Genomic DNA, 23,524 nt, shown 5'->3' on the forward strand with positions numbered 1-23,524 from the left:
AGAACAGTGAGTAAACTCATCTGGACTTTTAATGGCTGTTCAGTTTGCTGTCGAGACAAAATTCTGTATAACCCCATGCATTTGAGTGGGAACAGAATAGATGAGTTGGGACAGACTAAAGACTGTGAGGTTGTGATCTCAGTTCAGTTTGTAGTGCTTGAATGTGTGCTTGTGTGACGGATAACAATAAGTGTGCTGCTTTCAGCAAGCACACTTAATTATTGAAGTAGTGCCCTGCTGGTGTACTTGTTGCAAGCTTGTGCACCAGAATATCAATGCAATAAGTCCATTTCTGCCAAGTCTGCAGTAGTTAGGGGAAAGCTATTTCTTCAGGTGCTTTTCATATTACACAGCCATGCTGCATTAATGTTTTATCTCTCAAAAGTTCAGCTTGGTTGATATTCTAAACAAAATTGGGAGAGGGATTGGAAAAACCAAAACCGGACTCCCCAAGCGCAGGGGAGAGATAAGAGACCCCACACCTGGGGTATTCATTTCCTGATAAGCCCACAGATGAGGAGAACCAGAGAAGAGCATAATCAGCATCAAAGCCGCTATGGCAACACGACGCGCAGTGGTGCAGATGCTCTCGACCAGCGAGATCATATACTCAAGCACATGCTCTCTAAATATGTATTAGCCGGCTCTTTCCCAATCATGGGCACAGCCAGAGGAGGCCTCTCAATCACTTCATGTCAGTGGAATTACGGTAGGAGTGGCGGGTGGCACTGGGGCCTAAAAATAACCCGCTATTTTTCATTTGCAGTGGTGAGGCGGAGAGTGACGACTTTGATTTATTGCCAGAGACTGCTGAGAAAAGGGGGGAAGACAGAGTAAGAAGAAGAAGCAAGAGAAAAAAGAGGGAGAGGGAGAGGATGAGGATAAGGAAGATGAGGAAGACAAAGAGTGAGACAGTAGACAGCTTGGTGGCTCAATGGGGTCTTTGGCTAAAGGTGTAGGTGTGTGTGTGTGTGGGTGGGGGTAATAGGATTGCTTTGAGTAGGTGCCAGTTGACATTTAAAACAAGGCGGTAAGCCAGGAAGTGTAAGGTAAGGTCGGATTCACTTCACCTCGGCCAACATCACCTCTACCTCTAATCTCACGGAGGAGGTGAAGACTTCGGCTCTTGGGAAAGACTGCAGAGAGAAGGATGGGAAGGACAAGGGAAAGGGGGAATCCATAAGGCAGAGGAGGAGTGAAAATAGTGGGAGATTACCCAGATATGGATGAAAATTAATGGTTACCATATACTATATAATGTGTTGGAACATACCAAGAATGTTTAAAAGTAGGGTGATGCTAAGGGATTTCTAACATGTAACAGTTTTTGTAACATTCAGCAAATATCTCCTGACAATCCGCTTGTTCTCCATTCTCTGAGTATGCTGTAAAAGAAACAGTGTTCTTACTCAGCCCTGGCACTGTGAACTGGAAACAAAGTTGGGGCAGCATGTCCCCCAGACAATAACAAAACACTGTGTGGAGTTTCTGAAGGCAGGAGTGAGCTACTTCTCTGGTGTATTTTGCTTGGTCTTTGGTTCAAATATAATGTAAGTTGCTTTGTGCAAAAGCGTCTGCTAAGAAACATAAACATAAACAAACACACCATCATCCAGCATCGCTTACCCTACCTTTAAAGGCAGCATTACTGTAATGATTGTTTACATGTTCAACATGGGTGCTGACTGTCAAAGACTGTTAAAATAAGAGTTGTAAACACAAGTAGAGACACACATAAATGACAAGGCTCATACACAGAGTCTATGCCAAAAGGTTTACAGCAGATGAACCTGCTTCTTATCCGCTCCACAGGTCACCTCAGTACATTCCCTCTCAAGAGTCTAAATTATGAGCTAAGTACAGCAAGCCAGCCAAACACAGACAGACCACCAGGATCATAGCCACAGCCATACACATGACATGACCATAGCCCATAGACACAGGTGCAAGAATATGACATGAATGCTAATAACTGCATTTAGGATGGTATATGTATGTGACTACTTACTGATATGAAATGTAAAATGTATTGTCAGGTTTGAAAAGGAATTGACCTGAAGCAAATGTTGAACACATGTTAAAGGAGAACTTGGCAACTATTTCAACGTAAAAAACCCGTTTAGAAATCATTTGGATGGTTAAATGACCTGTTCCGGTGAAAATGGTGACTCTTCCCGCTGGCCCTAGCGTCCCCAGGCGGAAAACCAACCTTGCAACATAGACCTCTCCAGAACAAGTCCCGCCTCCGTAACTTCCGTATCCATCCAACTTCCGGGCGTCGATTGTCTATGGGAAATAACATTGCGTTTCCAAATATCATACCGGTAAAACATCTGTAGGAAGCGAAGTAGAAAAAAATGGTGGGCAGATTGGCCTACACACTTCTGCCATCTAGTTTCCACTGGATTTTTTGATTGTCGGTGCCGTTTACTAGATGGTAGAAGTGTGTAAGTCAATCTTCCCACCAGCTTTTTCTACTTTGTCACCTACAGAGTTTGACAGGTACGATCTTTCAAAACGCCATGTTATTTCCCATAGACATTTGACAACCGAAGGTTGGATGGATATGGAAGTTAGGAGGCGGGACTTATTCTGGAGAGGTCTATTGAGACTACCATCCCGGAATCGTGTTTCTTACCTTGTAACATCCACATTGTCTGCCGAACTTATGCTAACCGTTTTGCTAGCTTGTAAACAAATCCATGTGCTTTATCGTTACCTTTTTCCACAGTTTGAAATAATGCACAATTTCTCCAGCAGAGGGGGAAATCCTGCCAAGTTTTTCTTTTAATCTGGCTTTTGGCTTAGGGGGGAGTTGATGTCACTTATGAGTACCTCCTCTATGCTGCCTTCCATGGGCCTACCGTTCCCATGACATTTGGCAACAGTTCTTTCACACTGCTGCTCCATTACTAAACATGTCATTGGGTGAAGGTAAATGTTTATTTATCAATTTGTGAACAGCCTGGGTCGGGATGATCAGATGAATCCACCAAGGTGACAATTTCATCAGTCTACAGCATTCTTGTCTGTTTTGCGGATCTGATAGAGGAAAGATTTGACTGACTTCTCAACAGTAATCACAGCGCCTCTACTATACATGCTTACTAGATGAATTCATGTTTTCAAGAAAATTGGAAAAGATATCTCTCACACAATCTGTGAGTGGAGATCTCCTCGCCACGAGCTTATATGCCACATCATGCGTTCCTTGAGGGTAGGAGATCTGGCTACAAACGTGAGACTCGGACGAGATTTCACTACGGTTGCATCATCATAATCTAAAGCCTATATAATCTTGGAGGGATATCTGCTATGACATGAAGGGTGGAGGAAAAAAAACCCTAAGCCTGACCCTAAGGCCATTTGTGTTCATGGAAATGATTGCTGGATATGGGTGCAGGCTAACTGTGAGATGTGACCCATATAACAACAAGCCCGCACTGCAAAGTGTTTAAATCTACTGTACACAGAGTGCCTGTAGACGGAGAGACAATCTCATGACCCCCCCTGGTATATGAGTAACAAAAAGTGTCTTAAATTAGATCTAAAGGCAAACCCCAGGGCTGTTTCACTTTCATGATGTTTAGGAATTGTGTCATCATAATAATGCTTATTATTTGAATATATTTCAAAACAGGTTTTCATGGACATGGAGTTTTCGGGGAAATCACTATAACTTCCCATCATCATTAGACTTAACCAGAGTACTTTGTTTATGACTAGGATTAGTGATTGTGAATGAATGGAGGCTGTTATGGTGTCTGCAGAGCAATACATTGACCAAAAAACTATTAGTATAAAGCACTAGTATTATACAATCAGTCTTCACCAAGTTTAGCATACATTGTGTTGCACAGTATTGAGAAATTGCCACTGGTCACAGAGCACAAAGATGATATCCCTTTACTCAACCGCTTTTGCAATGACAACGAAGAAACTGTGATGACAGAACTAGACAAGCATTAGACAAAAATACATTAGGATGACTAGGGAAGCAGAAGTTAGACTAAATTGAGTAAGTACACTAAGGCCCTGTTTACACGACAACACTCGCGGGTGAAAATGACAAAACATTGTATCAGATATGCCTTTCGTTTAGACGGCGATGCCGTTTTTGGGGCGAAAAAAAAGTGAAACCCTCCAGAGTGGAAATCTTCACTTCAAATCTTCAAAATGGTCCACTGTCGCGTTCCCATCTAAAGGGTAAAAACGCAAAAGTCTGCTCCGATCTGCTCACGGTGGCTCGTCACAGGCATGCGCCAGTACAGGAAATAACAACAAGGAAGGTTATACGCAGGCACGCAGACTTGGTGGTGTTGTGTGGCAGTGCTTCACACTACCACCTAGCCGCCTGGCATACATCGAATTTCATACACTTTTGCTTCACTGCTTGCATGCAGATTTCCCCTAAAAAATGCTCGTCTAAACGCGGAATAAAAAGTGAGAACGCAACGCCACTTTTGCGCTTTCTCTTCAGATCGTTTCCGTCTAAACATAGCCTTTATGGGGCCGTTTATACGAGAACGATTGCGAAGGAAGACGACAAAATATTTTATCATAAGTGCCTTTCGTTTACACGGCGACCCCGCCATCAGGGCTTGAAAACGCAAAAATCTGAAGACTCCTTCCAGAGTGTAGAGTTTTGAAGACGACCCGGGTTGCGTCTCTGTCTAAACGGCTAAACCAAAGATCCTTGATTACCTCTCTGGCTAAACTGTCAAATTAGAATGTCTGCGCGTGACGTACTGGGGTTCTATCACACCACCACCCAGCGGTCTGGAATGCATATCCAATCGAATATCACATAATCTTGCGTCTTCATATAAACAAAGATTTCCCCCTGAGAATGCTCGTCTAAACGCGAATAAAAAAATGAAGACGAGACGCCACTTCTGCGTCTTCTCTTTTCATCATCACCGTATAAACGTAGCCTTAAATGGCATACTGGTTTACCACCATCCGTGCTGAAGCCTAGACATGTGTCTGGTGCCTCACCGTGAGCTTCCCATTATGTCCTCAGTGCAGCCCAAACCTGTGAAAGGCTCTATTACTGTGGATGAATGCTGCAGACAGCACGTGGCGGACGTGGTATTTTTACTCATTCTGTAGCAGTGCCTCCTGGGTAGACGCGAGCAGCTGGGGGTCCGCGAGGCGAGACAGCGGTGGGGCTGAGGAATCGAAGCAGGAGGCCCCGACTGTGGAGAGGTATTCAGCAGCGAGTGGAGTGAACAGGTGAAAGAAAAGAAAGGATGAGGACAGCGAGGGAGAGCAGGTGGCTCCAGTAGAGAGTGGTAGTGTGAGGGAGAGAGGTCAGGTAAAAAGGATAATGAGACCTCCTGTCGGAAAAGAGAGAGAGAGGGATAGAGAGTAAAAGAGAGAGGGAAAGAGGGATAGAGAGTGGGAGTGAGATTGGGAGAAAGAGACAAAGGCAGTGGGAGAGGGAGAGGAAGGGCTGTACAGTACAACGTAGAAGGTGGGCGAATGGAGAGGAAGAAAGATAAAGAGCCATAGAAAGAGGGGGATAGAGAGAAAAAGAGGGATGAAGAGTGTGTGTGTGAGAGAGAGAGGGAGAGAGAGTGTGTATACAAAGGTAGCTTGCTATTATATGATTTTATTCTCTCTTTGTCATTGGCTTGGCTCCACTCCCATTGTGCATGTAATGACAGACTGAGTCTCAGGGATAATGTGTCGACAAAAATCACCAAATCTACATACAATGGCAACATGGATTTGGCTCTCACAACCGAGGGCTCTTTCCTCCACCCATGCTCACCCACACCCTCTTAATTGAGAGTCTTTTGGGGGGCTAATTTTGAGGCTTTGTATGCCATTGTGCTTTGGTGAACTGAAAGCGAAAATGGCAAAGATTCAGATTTTTGTCACTAAGTTTTGTCCAATTTTTGTGTTTGACACTAATGATTACATTATTTGTACAAATGCTCTGTCTTCTACCAGAAGGCTCCCTTGTTATTCTCCCTTTCTTTCTGTACGGCTGACGTGGTTACTTTGCTCTTTCTTCTACAAGAAGACTCCGCTATCTTTCTGGATGGCTGGCATGGTTTGCATAGAAAGTGACCATGATTTGGGACAGTAAATATCTTTAAATGCGCATGCAAACGATGTCAGTGCACTCAAGTGAGTACTGACATTTTGTACGCACTGATCAGTGTTGTAGTACTCGAGTCCGAGACTCGAACTCGAGTCCGAGTCATTAGCTAAATTTAGAGACTCGTGACCTGACTTGGACTTGAGCACTGAATGACTCGAACTTGGACTCGGACTCGTGCATTCGCACTCGTGATGACTCGTCGAGGACTCGACTTTTTTTTGTAATAGGCTATATCATAAGGCTATAATTGTAGTATGTCATTAGGCTATAATTTGCTATATGATTTTAATATCTAAATTATTCGTAATACTAAATTTAGTTCAAGGGAATGTTAGGCTACGGCTTCGTGTCATAGGCTACATCGCAAGCCACATGTTCACATGCAAAGCAAACGTTAACTTTAACACCAAAATGCCTGGAGATATGGCCTCCGCTATTTCAATGTAGTAGGCTATTGCCAGGCAATATTAGTTCTCATACATGACATAACATTACCTAAGATTACACTCAGCCTAGGCTAAACAACACACACTGCTGCTGGATAGCTGATCATCGTGACTTGGTGAACAGTGTTTTCCCTGACTGACGCGAGAAGCGAGGTTCCATTCATTCATTTTCATTCGGGGCGTGCCCTAGCCTAGAAATCTAGACGCACCCTAGCGGTGGCAAATTAATTTGCTCAGCCTGTACGTCTAGTATCAAACCATAGGGATTTCTATTGGCTAACACCGTGGATGTTATTCAATCACAGCGCTCTATTTTGTTAGAGTCTTAAGGCGGGCTTAACAGGATAACGACAGTCCTGCGACGGTGAACAACAAGGAAGGTGGCTATGGCGAACGAAGAGCGGTTGTTTGAACCGGCGTTGGCGTCAACTTTGGAGAAGTTGGACTTGTGCTTTTCTTTGAAAGTTGAGCAACACAATGCACTTAAGTCATTCCTTTCGAAGAAGGATGTATTTGCCGTTTTGCCGACCGGATACGGATATGGTCGTAGCGCTGGCCTATTGCATGCCTAGGCAGTTTGAAAGACAATTCTCTGCCCGCCCCTTGGATTAAGCGAGGTGAATGGTTCGATGCCAGACTATACATTTCAATGATATAGGATGGCCCGCCAGGCTAGGCGTGCCCTGCTGTCTGTGAGAAAAATAAACTAAAAGTTTTCCCGATCAAGATATAGCATACTTCTTAATTTTGGTGTCATAAAATATAGAAGCATAACATTAAATTGCCTAGTAGAGTGTCCATGTAGTGTCAATGTAGGCCTACAGTACGTGTCTGCGCAAGTGAAACTGACAAACTGAACCTCTCGTGGGTAGGCCAGAAACAACTATATTTAAAACCACGAATGAACTGGATTACTGTTACTGTTCAAACGAGCGATTTGATAGCCTAATCCACTGCACGAAAAAAAGGAAATAGCAACGTGTTCTATTTCTTACAGGTGAATATCGTAGCAAATAGTAGCCTATGGCGATGGCAGCTTAAAAAAACATTTATTTCACTCATCTCGCTGAAATGAACGTAGAATGTGGCCTGTTGCGCAAAGAAATTAATTAGGCAGATGATCTACATCTCCGTTAACCGAAAGCTAGTTTTCATCTATATTGTTGACGTGAAATATGTCTCCATAGTGTCAGTGAAGTAATAACATAATTATGCAGTTGCCGGTAGCCAGTGTTCACGTCACGGGAGTCAGAAAGAAGCTACCAAGACGGGCCCTGCTCTGCTTCTGTCCCTCCCAAACTGCGCTAAAATTGTGTAGGCTATTTAACAGCCAGAATTTAAAAAAATGCCCGGGGGAGGCCCTTTTATGATCCACACTACCTCTTACAAAATAGGCCTATTCCTGTGTGATTGGGATGTGGATTGCTCATTTATTATGAGTAGGCCTATAGGCTATGGTATGGCTATGGTATGGTATTCTCTCCGATATAATAAATAAACACATTGGGTTTGGCAAGAAATTTGGCAATACTACTTTCACACAAGTGATGGCACCCCTGCTTGGAGGCAGAAGATTGTCCGTTTTGCTTTTAAGGATTTCATCTGCAATGGAAAAAAATGGAACGACATGTAGGCTATGCTTACTTTAGTGCTGGACTTGGACTCGACTTGATCAATAGGGACTCGACTCGGACTCGACGTGGATCAATAGTGACTCGACTCGGACTTGACTCGGATTAGTAGTGGACTCGACTCGGACTTGAGTTGGAATTTTTTTTGTAATGACTTGGACTTGACTCGGACTTGAACACTGGGGACTCGAACCTGGACTCGGACTCGAGGCATAGTGACAACACTGGCACTGATAATCCAATTCACAACTCAAGTCTTTGTTTCTTGGATGAAATCTCTAAGAATGTTTCACCAAGCAAAGAAAAGGCTTACTTAAGCTTGTGGCAGACAATGGTTATTATAGTTTTGGATAAATCAACAAAGCCTGCATTAAGGGCTTGTTACAGTAAGCTATGCCTACCAATACTGTTGGGCGTCGAAAAAAAAGAAACAGAATTTAAATGTGACTCCTTTAGCTAAAGATACAGGCTTTGAAGTGGGAAAATGTCCTCTGTGCTGCCAAGCCTCACAAGGCAATATTGCCTTCATCTAATGGATTCACTGGCAACAAATTGATCAGAGCAAACAGTAGAGCCCTGGACCACTTTCAGAATCATTGTTTTCTTTTGTGGCACATTGTTGTTGTGTGTGGAAGTGATTTTGCTGGGCACGGCAGATATGTACATGTGCTTGTTCAACCTGTAACACTTAATTTGTTGAGCTCAGTCAGGTCAGCTGGTGTCAAGGAACAGACCTGCTAACATTAAGCCACTGCTGACATTCTTGAGGATACCTTTGCTCAGCCCAGGAGGGATTTTAAGTTCAGTGATGAAAAAGAAGCATCGCCCCACATCTGTCAAGATCAAGACTGAATCTATAATGGAAACTATGGCTTGTTGATATAGCACTCTATAGCACTAGCCTTTTGCATATGGTCATGAAAGGTTAGCTTCCTAATCTTCAATCTATCTACATCTGCCTGGGTTAATATGACTGGACTCACTATCAAGAATAAACAATCCAAGCTCCTTCACCACTTATATTGTCTAAGATGTCAGTTTAATGAAACCATACTGCATATAACATTGTGAAACTATAACAGGTCTGAAAAACTTAATTAGCTTGAACAGATATTCTTAAGATTATTAGTCAGACTGCAGCTCTAAGTGTTTAAGTCAATCTGGGGGAAAGATTAAAAACTCCAGACATAAACCTATCTGGCTTGAGTGTGGCTGCCCCAGGATAATGTTGGCCTGTGCTTGCTGGACAGTTAGCCTCTGACACTGTGTGCTGAACAGTCCTGCTGAGATTGTAGCTCAGACAGCCAGGGAACCCCACACATGGCTTTCCCTTCACCACCATCTACCCCACCCCCCTCCACCCCAGGATCCCTACAGTCAAGTCTTTAAGGTAATCTCCTGAGCAGACTTGGCCTGAAAAGAGTAGCCAAATCTCAGAATAGAATAGCACTCCAGGCGCAAAGCTCTGCTCTCGTTTCTCGTGTCCCTCATCCTCTGACACGACACGTGTGGTGAAGGAAGCGGGGTCAGAGTGTAAGGGGCAGAAATCTCGGCTCGTAATCCTATCCCTGAATAACGCCCCTCGCCTCTTCGGTGTGCCGGAACACGTCTTGCAGGTGCTAATCTTAATCCTGATCTGCGCCAGGAGGCCTCGTGATAGGCCCTGCGGAGTGCGGAGCCGTCCGCACGCTTGGATGTCGGCCGTAACCTCCTTTTGCGACCCAGGCGGGGAGGCACCCAGTGAGGGTATCGGGAGCCAGATGGGTGTATGAGACGACCACACAACTGAACTGGTCTGCAGAGAAACTGTAGTGGTGCTGAAAGATATGGGTAATACCTGAGGCTATGAGTACATCTCCTCTCAGACAACTTCAGATATTTTAATGCAAAATATTCAGAAGTATGTGAGAGTGTTGAGCAGAGGGGTGGAAACTAGGAGAACTCTTTTTCTTTCTCGTGTTCACACTTTTATTGTATCCCTGAAAATATACACAAACGTGTTAAATGAAGGTCTCCCATTCTCTTTCTATCTTTTCTCTCTCTCTCTCTTTCTCTTCAACAGTCCTCCTCTCTCATCCTCTCTTCTTCTCTTATCCTCCGTCACTGTCTGTCATTTTGAGTGATGATATAATTATGTGCGGCTTATCAGTCCAAACGTGTCTGCCCTCAGTGTAACCTGTACAGAGGGACATCAGAGGGAGCATATTTCCCCACTGCACTATTCATCTGGGCCCCTAGAATCTATTAGGAACCTAGACCAAAAGAACAGAATATGTCTTCCTAATCCAATAACTATGATTTTGTAAGTTTTTCATAATAGAAGGTAAAACACTGATCATGCGTCCCCTGCACACATCAGAAAGCTCTCCTTCAGGTGTTCTAATATACAATACAAAGAGCAGATCCCAGACCTGACGAGGCCCAAATGGAATACTGATTGTAGTCTGCTATTGGAGACTCCAAGTCAGTGATTAACTTTTTCAGCACACTTGTACTGTACCCCTCAAAATATATATAAATGGGTTAAGTGTGTGGTTACCGGTTAACTGAGAGTGATCATACAGTATAACATAATCCATGAGCATTTGTTGCTGTTCCAGCATCACCTCGTCTGCCCTGATATCCCCTCCCTTTGCATGGTTACCAGGGACAACGCATCAATTCCAAATGATATGCGCCGACGGGCAGACATTTCAGCACCATCAAGGCTATTAGAGTTAGTGTTGAAACTAGTGCTAATGCTTGTTTGTCTATATAGGTACCATCTATTTTGGAAGGGGAACAAAAACCTGACTCACAGGCAGAACAATGGGCTTTGTTGTTGCTGAGTTGTCACTGTGAAGTATTTTGTAAACACACTGACATGAGTCAGTGACTACTTTACAGATGTGACAGACAGAGACTCACAGCTTCCAAACTTGAGTGGACAGGCATGGGCATCCATAGGAAAATCCTCCAGCTGCATGGGGCACTCAGCTGCTATGGTCAACCTGCAGGAATCAACATTGACAATTATGTGCAACATACTGTCAACATACTGCGTTATGGTCATCATCATCATCATCATCATATAGGCCTACTGCCACATCAGTATAGCCATATTGACTGACTACAAATTCAGATTTGGACATAGCTTTGAAATAAACACAAATACAATGTTCTTCGTTACCATAAACATCAACATCAACAGTCATCCTCATCATATAAACAGAATAATCCCTCCTCAGAGAGCAAGGGAACCCATCCATGTAAATTAAACAGTGCTGGGCTTTCAGCCATGTCAGGCAGCAGTGAGCAGTGATTTGTGGAGCAATATCGCCCCCGTGTGGCACGGAGAGGAAATGCAGCAAAGAGGCACCCTTCCCCGTCGAAATTGGATTATACACCTACGCCAGGACCCACACATACAAAACAGACCCAAATACAAAACGCCCACAGAGACTCCCACACAGGGACATTTGTATACACCTATCCACACGGAAACATTTCACATCAAGGGCTGCTGATGCCAGAGTAAACACATAAACATTACATACATGCAGACTCTTGGTTTGGATTGGTTGGCTTGGTTTGATTGGGAAATTACTGCACAAATCTTGGCAAACCTTATAAACCCAACCATTCAACACACACCAACAAGACCCTAGGGATGGGATCTATTTGATAATTAAAATGTGAGAAATTAATGAGTAAATAATAAGCTCTATCACTAATCACATTGAAATATTCCAAACCTGCAACCCTGCTTTGTACTGTAAATGACAAGCTGAATAAACACTATGAACGTAATTTAATATGTTAATGGAAGGGTTGAGGAAGTGGTAACGACTAAATTGCTGTGCAATGCTTGTGACATTATCGTGTTATTCTGTAAGTCACTTTGGACAAAAGCATCCGTTAAATACAATAATGATAACCATAATGTGATGGAAACCATGCCTTCAGCCACACTAGTACACTAGTTAAGGAGCGCCCGGAACTATTTGTTAAACTGTTAGTGTGTGAGGCTGTAAGTTTTGACTGGTCTCTGCTTGGAGCAGAGAACATTTCCTGTTTTATGTCTCCCTCTAGGGGACTAAGATGTTACTGCAGCCTTAAGGGCCCAAGAGGCCACCATTCCAGTGGCACTGATAAACAGGGCATGTGATTGAGAGCCAGGGGCTGGGGGTGCCAGCTCTGACAGATGTAGGTTACAGCAAAACATATTCTTTTTCTGAGCAGCCTGTAAGAGATACTCCCATCAAATGGAGCAGAAGTGACTGCAGATCTAAAATAGAATAGCGCCATTTTCCCTCCCCAAGATGTCACTGGGCTTAGAGAATGAGCTGAAGCAATAATTACCACTGTCGTCGTGCAAACTAATTGTGGTTTAACGGGTATAGGAAAGAACCCAGTCAAGATTATCCCTTTTTGTGCTATGAGACAGTGATTATTGTGTGTCCACTGTGCACATTTCTTGCATTCGTCTCTGCAAGAATTTGACTCTCTTCCAGCCAACGGTTATAGGTTCCCCTAAACTTATCTTTCTTAATTTATTCTCTGAAGAAACCCCCCTTAATTGTCATTTGCCTCTGCAGATTGCACAATCAATGTTTACATGGTCTGGGATGTGAGTCTGCCTTGAAATGGATGTACATTTCAAGATCAATACCTAGTGAGGGAGTATGTCATTACTAAGGCCTTTGTGAGGGAGAGCATGAACTTTATCCCTTTCAGAGGTACGGCCGCGGCTTACTGTAGGCCTGCTCACAAAGGGCCTTTTTGGTGGAAGTGATATCATCGTCTGGCGCCCACACAGGAAGTTGTGTGTGAATGGCTTCAATTAGCAGAGGCTGATGAGAGTTTGACTCTGCCGCGCATCACTCACACACACACACACACACACACACACACAGTCACACACACATATGGACACAGACACATACACACACTCTCTCTCATACATATACACACACACACACAAAGAACCGAGTTCCTGTCTCTGCTTCGTGACTGCAGGCTGCATGCTGTGTGTATTTGTCGGCTGGCGATCACACCTCTGCTCTGTGTTGAATAGGGAACATTCTACACTGTGATAAAGAGAGTGCTGGGATTTCAGCATCTCAAGGATAAGTTTGTTCATAGTTTGAAAAGAGGGATTATGCAACTAGTTTCACGCCTGACTGACTGCACCAAATGTCTGCCCTGATAACAGTGCGTCCATATCACTGTACTGTGCATGTTTACATGCTCAGATACTGAGTTAAGTAATACATTCATTCAAATATGCTATATAATCTGCTGTATGAAGCCTCTTTGGACTACGTGGTCATCCTTGCATGACATGCTGAACATTCTGTGAATATTCCCTTAAAAGTACCTTGCTTGTACAGCTGATTGAGGTACATGTTGCCAAAACATCCTGGCTTTACATAAAATGTGTGTGCAACATTAGAATTACTATTACCTCCTGTTTACCTACCTTTGAACACAGCAGTTACTTTCTGTCATTTTCTATGTTACATTTGGCCTTATTTTCTCTACGAAGTAGACAGTGTGTAGGTACAGCATGTGTGGATATAACCCTTGGTAAAATATATTGTCTGGAATTCCCCATAGGCAGCCATAGGTCTGCCCACACGTATCATTTCATATAACGTGTGCACACTCACAGATAATAATACTTGGCCTCGTTAATTCTGTCTATTCTTTTATATGAATTTATAACCTCCTTTGAAGCTCCTGCGGAGCGCTTTGATACTGCTCCAGGTTTGGAGCGTGGGAGTTGAAACCATTATGTCCTGGTTTTGTGGCATAGAGGTGCTGTGCTCTCTCTCCCTCTCTCTCTCTCTTCCTCTCTCTCTGTTTAACAGAGAGTGCTGCACATATACAGTTTCTGGCTAATCTCTTTCCCACTGGCCACAGTGCATTAGAGGTCTGTAGGAAAACAAGCTTTAATGACCCTGTTATGTTAGGAAATGCGACGTTACCAAAGCCTCGCTCGCTGCAGAGCGTTTTATCAAAAATCGATTCCACTTATCCAACAGGTCCGCCCCGGAAACATTTGCTCTTATTCCGAATAAATATTTCATGCAAGATCTACTTCCCAGAACTAGATCTGATGGTGCACTGTAAAGTAGCACTGAACTGAAAATATCCCGCACACTGACTGTTCCCGCACACTGACTCTCTTGCAGTATTAATTCGATTATAAACGTTTTGGTCTGCAGACCTTTATCAAGATATCTAGGTCTGCGGACAGAAATGTTGTTTATGTTCAAGTTAATGCTACAAGTCAAACAAGTGAGTGTGGGAGTTCTTCAGTTCTACGTTCAGAGACCAGTGGTCTTCTTCAATGGGTAGTCGCACAAGCACAATACGTCTTACAGCACTCTCTCTACTGACATAGCCTACAAACACAGTATTCATCTTTCCACGAAAAACAAAAAACAAATGGTTCTGCAAAGTAATTGATTTTATGTAATTTTTTTGTGTACAAGCTATGAAAACATACTTTCCGCATTGCTTGGCTAATAAACTGATATTGTAGCAAGTTTGCACATGATCAATCCTCTACACAGCATGTCCACTCACAAGATCCCACTTGACTAATGCATAACTGTGACTTCAATGACTCAGTGCCTGGGGCTGACCATCATAGGTTAAAACACCATTGGTCAGCACAGTAGCACTAGATGCTCTCTGCCCTAACCTTGCCTATTAGGGAAAAAAAACCTTATAATAAGATTATTGACCTGTGGTGTTAAGCATGGGGGCCAAGGGGAGTTAAGTCACTAATCCACCTCTTGAAATGGTTTGTGTATTTGTTTTGGTTTAGAATCGCTAATCCCCTTATTAAGGAAGACAAATGTAACACTTTTTTTACATGATCAAAATGGAACAATCATCAACAAAATACTATCTGAGTTGTGTATTGCCAGAGTGTCAATAGAAAACTACAGGTACTTTAAATACATGCTTAGCTATGGCTTGACCTTAAAACGGCTGTGCACAGGGGGCCATAGGCAGTACAGTTAGTGAGCCTGAAGGAAAGTACGCAGGAAACCGGGGAAGACTTGCTGTGTGTCTCTGTAAGTGTGTGTGTGTGTGTCTTGCTCTGCACTAGTGAGGTTAATGGAGCAAACAGTCCATGGAGAGAAAAAAGAGAGAGCGAGAGAGAGAGAGAGAGAGAGATGAAGAAGGGGAGAGTGCAGGAGAGAGGGAGATAGAGAGAGAAAAAAGAGAAAAGAGAGCAGGAAGCCAAAAAAACAACAACAAAAAAACATGCTGGCTCTCTATGTGATAGGACATGTCCTTTTAGTAGTCCGTCTTCCCGGAGACTGGGTCAGAGCCAGGATTCCCCACTTTCAAGTCCCCGTGACCCATATGTATGGCAGGGAGGAGAGGCAGAGCGGGCCCCCCCCCCTCCTCTAGGCCCAGCGGCTGGGCACGGCTGGGGGGAGCGGGCCCCTTACTGGAGCCCAGGAGGAGGCCGCCTTCATGCTGCGCTGGTCCTCTGCTCTCCGCTGAGCTACAGACTCGTTACAGCCGCTAACCCCACCGTGCTTTCTGTGATTCTTTATTCTATATGAAGCCTGTTATCAGCCGCACTGTATGCAAAGATGAAAGCCAGACTTGCTTCAGTCTGTTGCAGATTGTGTGTGTGTGTGTATGTGTGTGTGTGTGTGTGTGTGGGGGGGGGGGGGGGTGACAGCACAGAGGGAAAGCAGAGTAGATATATAGGCAGATCTCATGAAGAAACATGAATGCCCATTGATGTCTTCTTGGCTCGTGTGCAGCTTGCGGTGTAGTTCGGAGTGAACGGCTCAGCCAAGCAGAATGGTGATGCGCTTGTGCTGACCTCATAATGTAGCACAGCGATAATAGACTTCAGAATGGGCTTACATGATCCAGTAGTAAACCTACATGTTTATCAAAAGCTAAAAGAGTGCTTTATCATGTGTGAGGCGCATTTGCAGGGCCTCTTAAACAGTATGCCATGTTTTAGGCAAATTGCAGCTATAGTTCTGTAGCTAGGTAGTTATGTAGCACCATCAAATTCATTTTGTTGATCATATGAGGGGAAGATAAATTCCAGATGAACCCCCCATGCTATTCACTATGTGATGGAACTCAAACAGAATATATGACCTCTTTGTACCATACAACATGCAAATTTACAACAATTAGGAAGCCTGTGCTGGTCTTGATGTTTGGAATGCAGGTCTTGGAAGCAAGTTCGCAAAAAAAAAAAAATCTCTTTAACCTTTTCACTTTAAACCTCTTGGTCCATCTAATATAACATGGAATTTCAGAATTGCATGTTGTTGAAAGGCATTCTTTTATTGAAATTGTTGAAGATCACTCACCTCATGGTGTAGAGCAAGGTGCCATCCTCTTTTAAGCGTAGCAGCTTGTTGGGGGTGGTCATGTTGTGGGCAACAGACTTCTTGCCATTCAGGAAGAAAGTGTCGGGTGTCCAGATGTTGCTAGCCAGCAGGTTGTTGAGAGGCAGAATGTCCATTGGTCCTTTGAAACGCAAACGCTCATCCTTCCAGCTTTGGCGGAAAAACACATCAATAGTGTACTCCTGCACAGGAAAACAACATCATTAGATCACCAAGAACACCAGATGCCTGGATGCACGTACACCAGAATGTGCACAGCATATGCACGTATTCTGAAAAGTAACACATTTTGACTGAATAACTGAATTATAGTGAACAATTGACTCCCTACTGTGCAACTACTGTAATAATAATAATAATAATAATAATAATAATAATAATAATAATAATAGTAGTAGTAGTAGTAGTAGTACATGTAGTAGTAGTAGTAGTAGTAGGGTTGCATCAAATGCCACTTCCAGTTTGAAATTGCTTGAGCAATTATTTTAGTGCTGCTGTTGCTGATTTCAATGAGCATTTAGTGCTGCTCCATTGAGTGGATCTTGACCCTTCTCTATGAAGTTCAAATGGGGATAGAGACCTCATCTCAAAGCCAGCCGTAGGGGAATCTGTAGCATGCTATTACATTATATGGTCACATTATCCAGTCTACGTTACTGCATGAAATGCAATCAGGACTGAAGCAAGTTAAAATTATAGATTTAAAAAGGAAGTACAACTGATGTAAGACATTTTGATAAAAACAGAAATTTGTGGCATGGTGTGTGTGTGCGTGTGAGTGTGTGTGTGTGCGTGTGTGTGTGTGTGTGTGTGTGTGTATCTGTAAGGGGGCGGGGCAAAGGCTTACCATCTCTGTGTCCGACACTGGACCAAAGCTTGTGACAAAAATATTTGTCTTGATCTCGGTCACCATCTCTACGGGAGTTTACATAAAAAGAGGTGTCATAGAAAATGGCTGAGGTAAAAAATTCTCTAGTTTGCCATTTGGAAAATACAACAAATATTCACTTTTGAGTTTTCACATTCTTGAGAAAAAAGTACTTTTCTCAAAACTTCCTATGTCCTGTGAGTCAGAGAAGTGATCTCTCTCTCTCTCTCTTTCTCACACTCTTTCTTTCTTTCTTTCTTTCTTTCTCTCTATTTTTCTCTCTCTTGTTCTTTGGGTGTGAATAGGCCAAGACAGTTTCTCCTGCGCACCACCTGCCTTCTTCTGCCCAGAACAATGCACTTGCACGCTCAGAAAAGAGCCGTAGCACTCTCAAGGTCGAGAGCCATGAACAGATTTCTGAAACACTCTAATTCAACTGCGCTGTTGATTCACGCCGAAGATCTCACACTTGCTCTGATCTTTGTTCACTGAACACATCTAAATCAAATGAATACTGAGCCTCCTTGCAATCTTTTTTTCTTGAAACAGCTACGCATCTCTACATGACAGACTTCTGAACTTCATGCCCATCAGTTGCAGCTGAGATGCAGAGAATCAGCTCTCTAGATTTCTATGCTACATTTATACCAGGATTGTGCACAATTCGAATTGCATTTCTGCTTCCTGTTTGCTACCTCAATTGAAATTCAAGAATTTAATTGGAATTTAAGAGGAATTTTCAATTAAATTCTGGAATTTTGCACAAGCCTGCAAAATTCCAGTTCCAATTCCAATACAACACTGGCATTAGTGCTATACATTTAAGACATAAAGAAACATGACAATTTTGCTAAATTAACATCTGAGATATCCTGTGGTGTCTAAATGGACTGGTCCAAGAAATAGGCTAAGCTACAGAAGTAGGCTTTTAGGACAAATGCATGCTTGTGATGATGTGGGTTGTACCTCCCAGCCCAGGACGGAGTCTGTTGTCGTAGCCATCCAGTAACCCATCTAATATTCGGGTGAATATAGTAATGTTATCATTCAGCTCTGCTTCCTTGGGTGTTGCTGTTGTTGCTGTCTGAGAAAAACTGAGAGGAGACATTGATGTGAGAATAAAATGAGATAGAAACATTGTTGACATTCACTTAAAACGTTATGTAACAATCTTAAAACGTTTGTAACAATCTAAACACAAATCTAAACACAAATGGTGCCTTTGATATGTTTTACCTTTACTGATTTCTATTTTTATATGTGACAAAAGGCCATTGCAAGTGAAGGGCTAAACAATATGCCCACTGATCCCAACTCTGAGGCTTACCTCAAACGGCATAGGAGACACCCAAGCACGACACCGATCCATAGACTTCTCATTTTGGAGCTGCAACGTATTCCATTGCCCATTCCTGTGATAAATGAAGATTGCACCGAGTCTGAGAGCCTTAAGCAATGTCCCGCAGCTGTGTAACCGACTTTGAGCTCAGTATCTCACTTTCATAATCAGATATTAATCAGTAGAAAATGTAGGGCTTGGCCGCGGTCTCAAATTTGAATATGAACGCCACAGTAGACAGGCAGTGATTAACAGAGCTTGTGGGGATAATATCAAAAACAATAATAATAATAATCATCATAATAATTATATTGCCGTTGTAATAACAGTATTCATACAATGAAAGCCTCCTAAACGTAGACACTTTTACATATGGTGCTGAAGGAATAATCTCCAAAAAAAGTACAGAATTCCAAGAGCATCTATCAAATCTTAGGCACTCTTATAGTTAATATCTACTTATCCAGACATTCACACTGGAGAAGAAACGTGGTTCTTGTCCAAGACATTCGTGGCATTGGGCAAATTTGTTGATCAAAGCAATGGGCAAACCCAAAACGCTGAGAGTGAGAGCCAACTGTTTCGCTGAAATGCTGTTTATTGTTACAATAGGGTACAGGCTACCCGTTTCAGGAACCTCAGGCGAAAAGCTTTCCTCTCAGAAAGGGCTTTGTACATCGAGCCCTGGAGCGGACTAGAGTACATCGTTTTGCACCATGCATTAGATATCTAATTTCAAAGAAACATAATAAAAAAATACCTGAATAGTGATGTGTCCGTGCAAAATTCCCCTGAAAGTGATGATCAAACCCCGCAATATTCACTGTGCAACCGCGAAGCAACGCATTGTTTCTTCTTTAGAAATATCCTGCCTCGCTCAAGAACTGACTGTATAACCCTCGCATTGTTCTGTCCTCTTTTTACGAGTGAATGACTGAGCAGTCACCGCAGGCAAACACCGAGCGCTGGACTTCGCATTCCAGAAAACCTCACCATCTCGTTAGATATCAGTGTAAATTATAGTGTAACCACCTAGAATCGTGAACCTCCTGATTCCATTAGATCCATATCACTTACGCGCGAGCCTAAAAAATTGCCCGCCCTTTTCATCAGACCGACACTTTTCCTTTATATGCTACACTATTCTCTGACTATTGCACAATGTTCAACATCGCAACGGTGTTCTGCACCACAACACGAGTACAAATGGACTCCACTTTCTGTTCTCCACTGTCCGTTTCTATTCTTACCGCCGAACTGTCATTTTGAATGTAATGCTGAATATTTGGCCCCAAAGTATAGGGACATCTCTCCAGTATCGCACCATAATCACACGCCTACGAAATAAGACGAAAGGTGGGCAAACCGCAAGATGTGGCTACTCTTGAAATAAAATGCACTGCCCTGCGCGCTTAGGCACGACACAATTTTGGATAGCCACACGAATTTCTCAACATTTTTGCTTACTTGGCTATCTTTCGCTCCATTCAGTTACGAAATGTCATCAGCCCTGACTGGTTTGAACACCGGCGTGTTGCTGTCCATGGTTTAAGGACACTGTAATAATAAACTAACTGCCTCGTGAGCCTTTTGCCTTGATGTTTTTGGTATAGAGCGAATCAACGAACTTCCGACATTCAAAGGACAACTGTACGTCACTTATAAAGCCTCATCCTCCAGAACAAGGGCTTCTCTGTTTCAAATAGTGTTTTTCGAAGCAGAGTATATCCTTACTCCAACACCCGACCAGGAAATCAAGTAGCCTAGTCTAGCCCTATTGTGTAACATTTGACTGATATGAAGTTTAGAAGTATTATCTCTATGGGAAAGGGCCAACAGCGCTGATTGTCTGCGTGCTATGTAAAGGGAACCACCGGGATGCGTAGTTATGAGGGCTGCCATAAGAGGGAACTGTAGACCCATTTTTTTCTGGTAGTATTATGTGTGCAATGATGAGAGAGTGAAATACGAACTCGTGTTCTCAACACCGTCTCGCAGACTTTATGCGTTTTATACATGATGTGTTTATTGAAAAACTTTTTTATTTCGTCTTAGGGAGCTATTTAAAATGAGTTCGCGAGATTGCCAAACACACTACATACATTCATGATTGCTTTTTGATGTAGCCTACCCGGAAGGCTGAGCAATAGCAGAGAGAATTCGTAAGTGTCGCTCAGAATAGCCCTGTTCCCTGGACCCGCAAACTATCAGAGGATTAATAAAAGATCGCTGGATTTCGATAAAGAAAGAAAACAATCCCTGGAAATCCAAACTATTTTGAAGTGAGCCACAACAGAGACATTGGTTGATCTAAATTTTACCCAGGACCCAATGACCAAAGGCGTGCAGTATGCTACTGTTGATTAAAAATCGGCACCACATCTATGAAATGTGTCCCTGTGCTGTTTTTCTAGTTTTGCGAAGTAGATCATTTGAGTTTATTTTTCCATTGCACTTAAAGTGTGGTCTGGGTAGCTTTTGTAGAGGCTCTGCCGCATGCTTATTTACTTTATTGGCCTCCACTCTGGAGAGTTAGGAAGGAAACAGATGTGCCTTCCATGGTTCAAAGCTGAAGCACCTGTGTCCTGTAAATTCGGTTCAATGATGCATTTGCATTTAATTTATCACAAAATCAACAGTACAGTCATGTATTTCCATGTTTGTAAGTAGAGGACAACAAATAACTTCACTAGGTCTTACTCTTAGTATGTCTATTTAAGCCTCTGTAGCCAATAAATAGGTGTTCATTAGGCAATCGCTGGCTATTGAGGCTAAAGCAAGCATTACAGGGATTGCTGCTATTTGTAGGTTACATGTTTATAAAGCCCTTATAAACCCTTAATACATAGTGTGTATATGTCACAGTTTGGTTAGTTATTTGAAATATCTACATCTCAAGTTGATTAAGTATATAAAGTTGAACTATATGACAATTTGTCATCTCTGTGATTTTTAATCTCCTTTTTCTTTGTTTTTCAGGAATGCAGTTGATGGGAACAAAAAGCTGTTTGCAATCTATGACACAAGGTAAGGTGCTGATGTTCATCTTGGTGTGTCTGCTGTTTTCATCAGCAATATGTGTCACCAATACAATTCACTGCATGTGTTATGGCGTCATCCATTCTCTCAAGCAGCTCCTGTTTGTCTCAGTGTGCAAGATGAGAGGTTCTCTCTACGGTTTTTGTTTTCAATCTAAAATGCATTGGACCATCCTAAACAACTTCAGCTAAACACAATTTGTACCATACATCAGTCCCTCAGCTCCACCTCAATTTTTATCTGTCTCCATCTAAACTGGGGAAATAACTGCAGTCATCAAAACCTGATATAAATGAAAGGTGAAATCTTTTCCACATCAGATGGCTTGGCCAGGTCTTCATTTTATATCTGTCATGTTGAACGTATACATTACCCCCCAGGTAGGAGAAATGAGCACCGATAGCACTCTTCAGAAATCCTCTCGAGAGATATTAAAAACATGTGAGACTATAATGAGAAAATAATGAGAACTGAGTAAAAAAAAAAGCTGTATAGCTATCCCAAAAATCTATGAGCAAAAAGTAAGACCATCATAAACCATTAACATCACCAACTATTAAATATATAAAGCACATGTGCCAGATATGGCCTTGCCGAGAGACTCATGGTTTAGTGTTTTTTTTTTTTTCCCTTAATGATTAATTTGGAGAGAGAAAAAGAAGAGAAACTCTCTTGGCAATTTTAGCTCGTCAGTGGAGTCCGTGGCAAGATATACTTCTGTCAGCCTACACACAGGAGAGTGTCTACAGATGGTTAATCTTTGCAACTAGGGTTCCATGACTGTGTGTGGGTGTGTGTGAGTAAGGACTGCTTAGAGAATATCCCAAGCTGTTCACACACGCTCAGTTTCTCATTAAAGGTGAAATTTGTTTTCAGGTTTGTGAAAGATATTTGATTTGAAATCAACAGCCAATCAAATGACACCTGTAGCACATGTGTTGGTTGGTTGGAACTGGTTGGATGGCTTGAACTGAGCCCATATGTTTGTTTCTCATTCAGAAAGCCAGAACTGTGTATGAGGGTTCAAACACCAAACAGACAGCTGGAAGACCTTGAGGAACAATTTACTGAATTTGACAAAAAGTGTATGTGATCATAATCACATACACACCTTTAAGGCACCGTAACAATATTTGTTGGCAGTAGCCAATTCTATTTCCACTATTTTTAACACCACTTTTGGTACTCAAAAAAAATATACTCAAATCAATTATTTTATTTTATTTTTGACCCGTCTGACACATATATTTCAATATTTCAATAGTCTGAAAGTAAGACTTGCATAAAGACAAGTGCTATTTCTAAAATGGAGTTCACTACAATGTATACTGTAGTACAATCACTGAGAATCTTTCATTCAGAAGTAATGGTCTCACCTGGAATTTGTGAGCAGAGATTTGCTGTTGAAATGGATATTCCCTCTGCAATAACAAAAGAAGTTGTCTGTGTAATGACATTTCCAGAAAGCTTTTACTCCTGTGAGGAGGGAGAGAGGCATTCAATTGCACCTGCTCACATCTCTGAAATGACTCTCTATTGCTGTGTTGGGAACCCGACCCGCGGCACAATCTATCCGGAGTCTGGTGGTAAAGCCATTAGGGTGAGAAACCACGCATAGGCATCCTAACGCCATCTAGGAAACTAATGGAGGAGGAGGGCTTAGGGTGACCATTCTCCCAAACCATGACCCCACTCCCCACAC

At 42.6% G+C, this 23,524-nt stretch overlaps 2 protein-coding genes across 3 annotated transcripts in view; one reads left to right on the top strand and one right to left on the bottom strand.

The window, feature by feature from the left end:
• Positions 1 to 20,524, bottom strand: part of gabra5 (gamma-aminobutyric acid type A receptor subunit alpha5) — a 34,615-nt gene extending 14,091 nt beyond the window's left edge. The window contains exons 1-6 of one of the 2 annotated variants that reach the window (XM_042057458.1): positions 20,251 to 20,524; positions 18,772 to 18,856; positions 18,411 to 18,538; positions 17,424 to 17,491; positions 16,538 to 16,758; positions 11,097 to 11,179 (exon numbers count right to left, since the gene is read on the bottom strand). In XM_042057458.1, coding sequence (XP_041913392.1) covers positions 11,097 to 11,179; positions 16,538 to 16,758; positions 17,424 to 17,491; positions 18,411 to 18,538; positions 18,772 to 18,854 — 583 coding nt within the window. In that variant the 5' untranslated portion in view covers positions 18,855 to 18,856; positions 20,251 to 20,524. Of the gene's footprint in view, positions 1 to 11,096; positions 11,180 to 16,537; positions 16,759 to 17,423; positions 17,492 to 18,410; positions 18,539 to 18,771; positions 18,857 to 19,543 lie in introns of both variants that reach the window. The other variant, XM_042057457.1, reaches the window with a different exon arrangement.
• The window catches only part of gabrb3 (gamma-aminobutyric acid type A receptor subunit beta3), a 77,165-nt gene that overhangs the window by 7,618 nt on the left and 46,023 nt on the right, over positions 1 to 23,524 (top strand). Inside the window, exon 2 of the mRNA XM_042057455.1 lies at positions 21,763 to 21,810. The gene's annotated coding sequence lies outside the window, so the exon portion shown is untranslated. The remainder of the gene's footprint in view (positions 1 to 21,762; positions 21,811 to 23,524) is intronic.

The sequence above is a fragment of the Alosa sapidissima genome, chromosome 12 (genome assembly GCF_018492685.1).
Source record: "Alosa sapidissima isolate fAloSap1 chromosome 12, fAloSap1.pri, whole genome shotgun sequence".
Taxonomy (NCBI): domain Eukaryota; kingdom Metazoa; phylum Chordata; class Actinopteri; order Clupeiformes; family Clupeidae; genus Alosa; species Alosa sapidissima.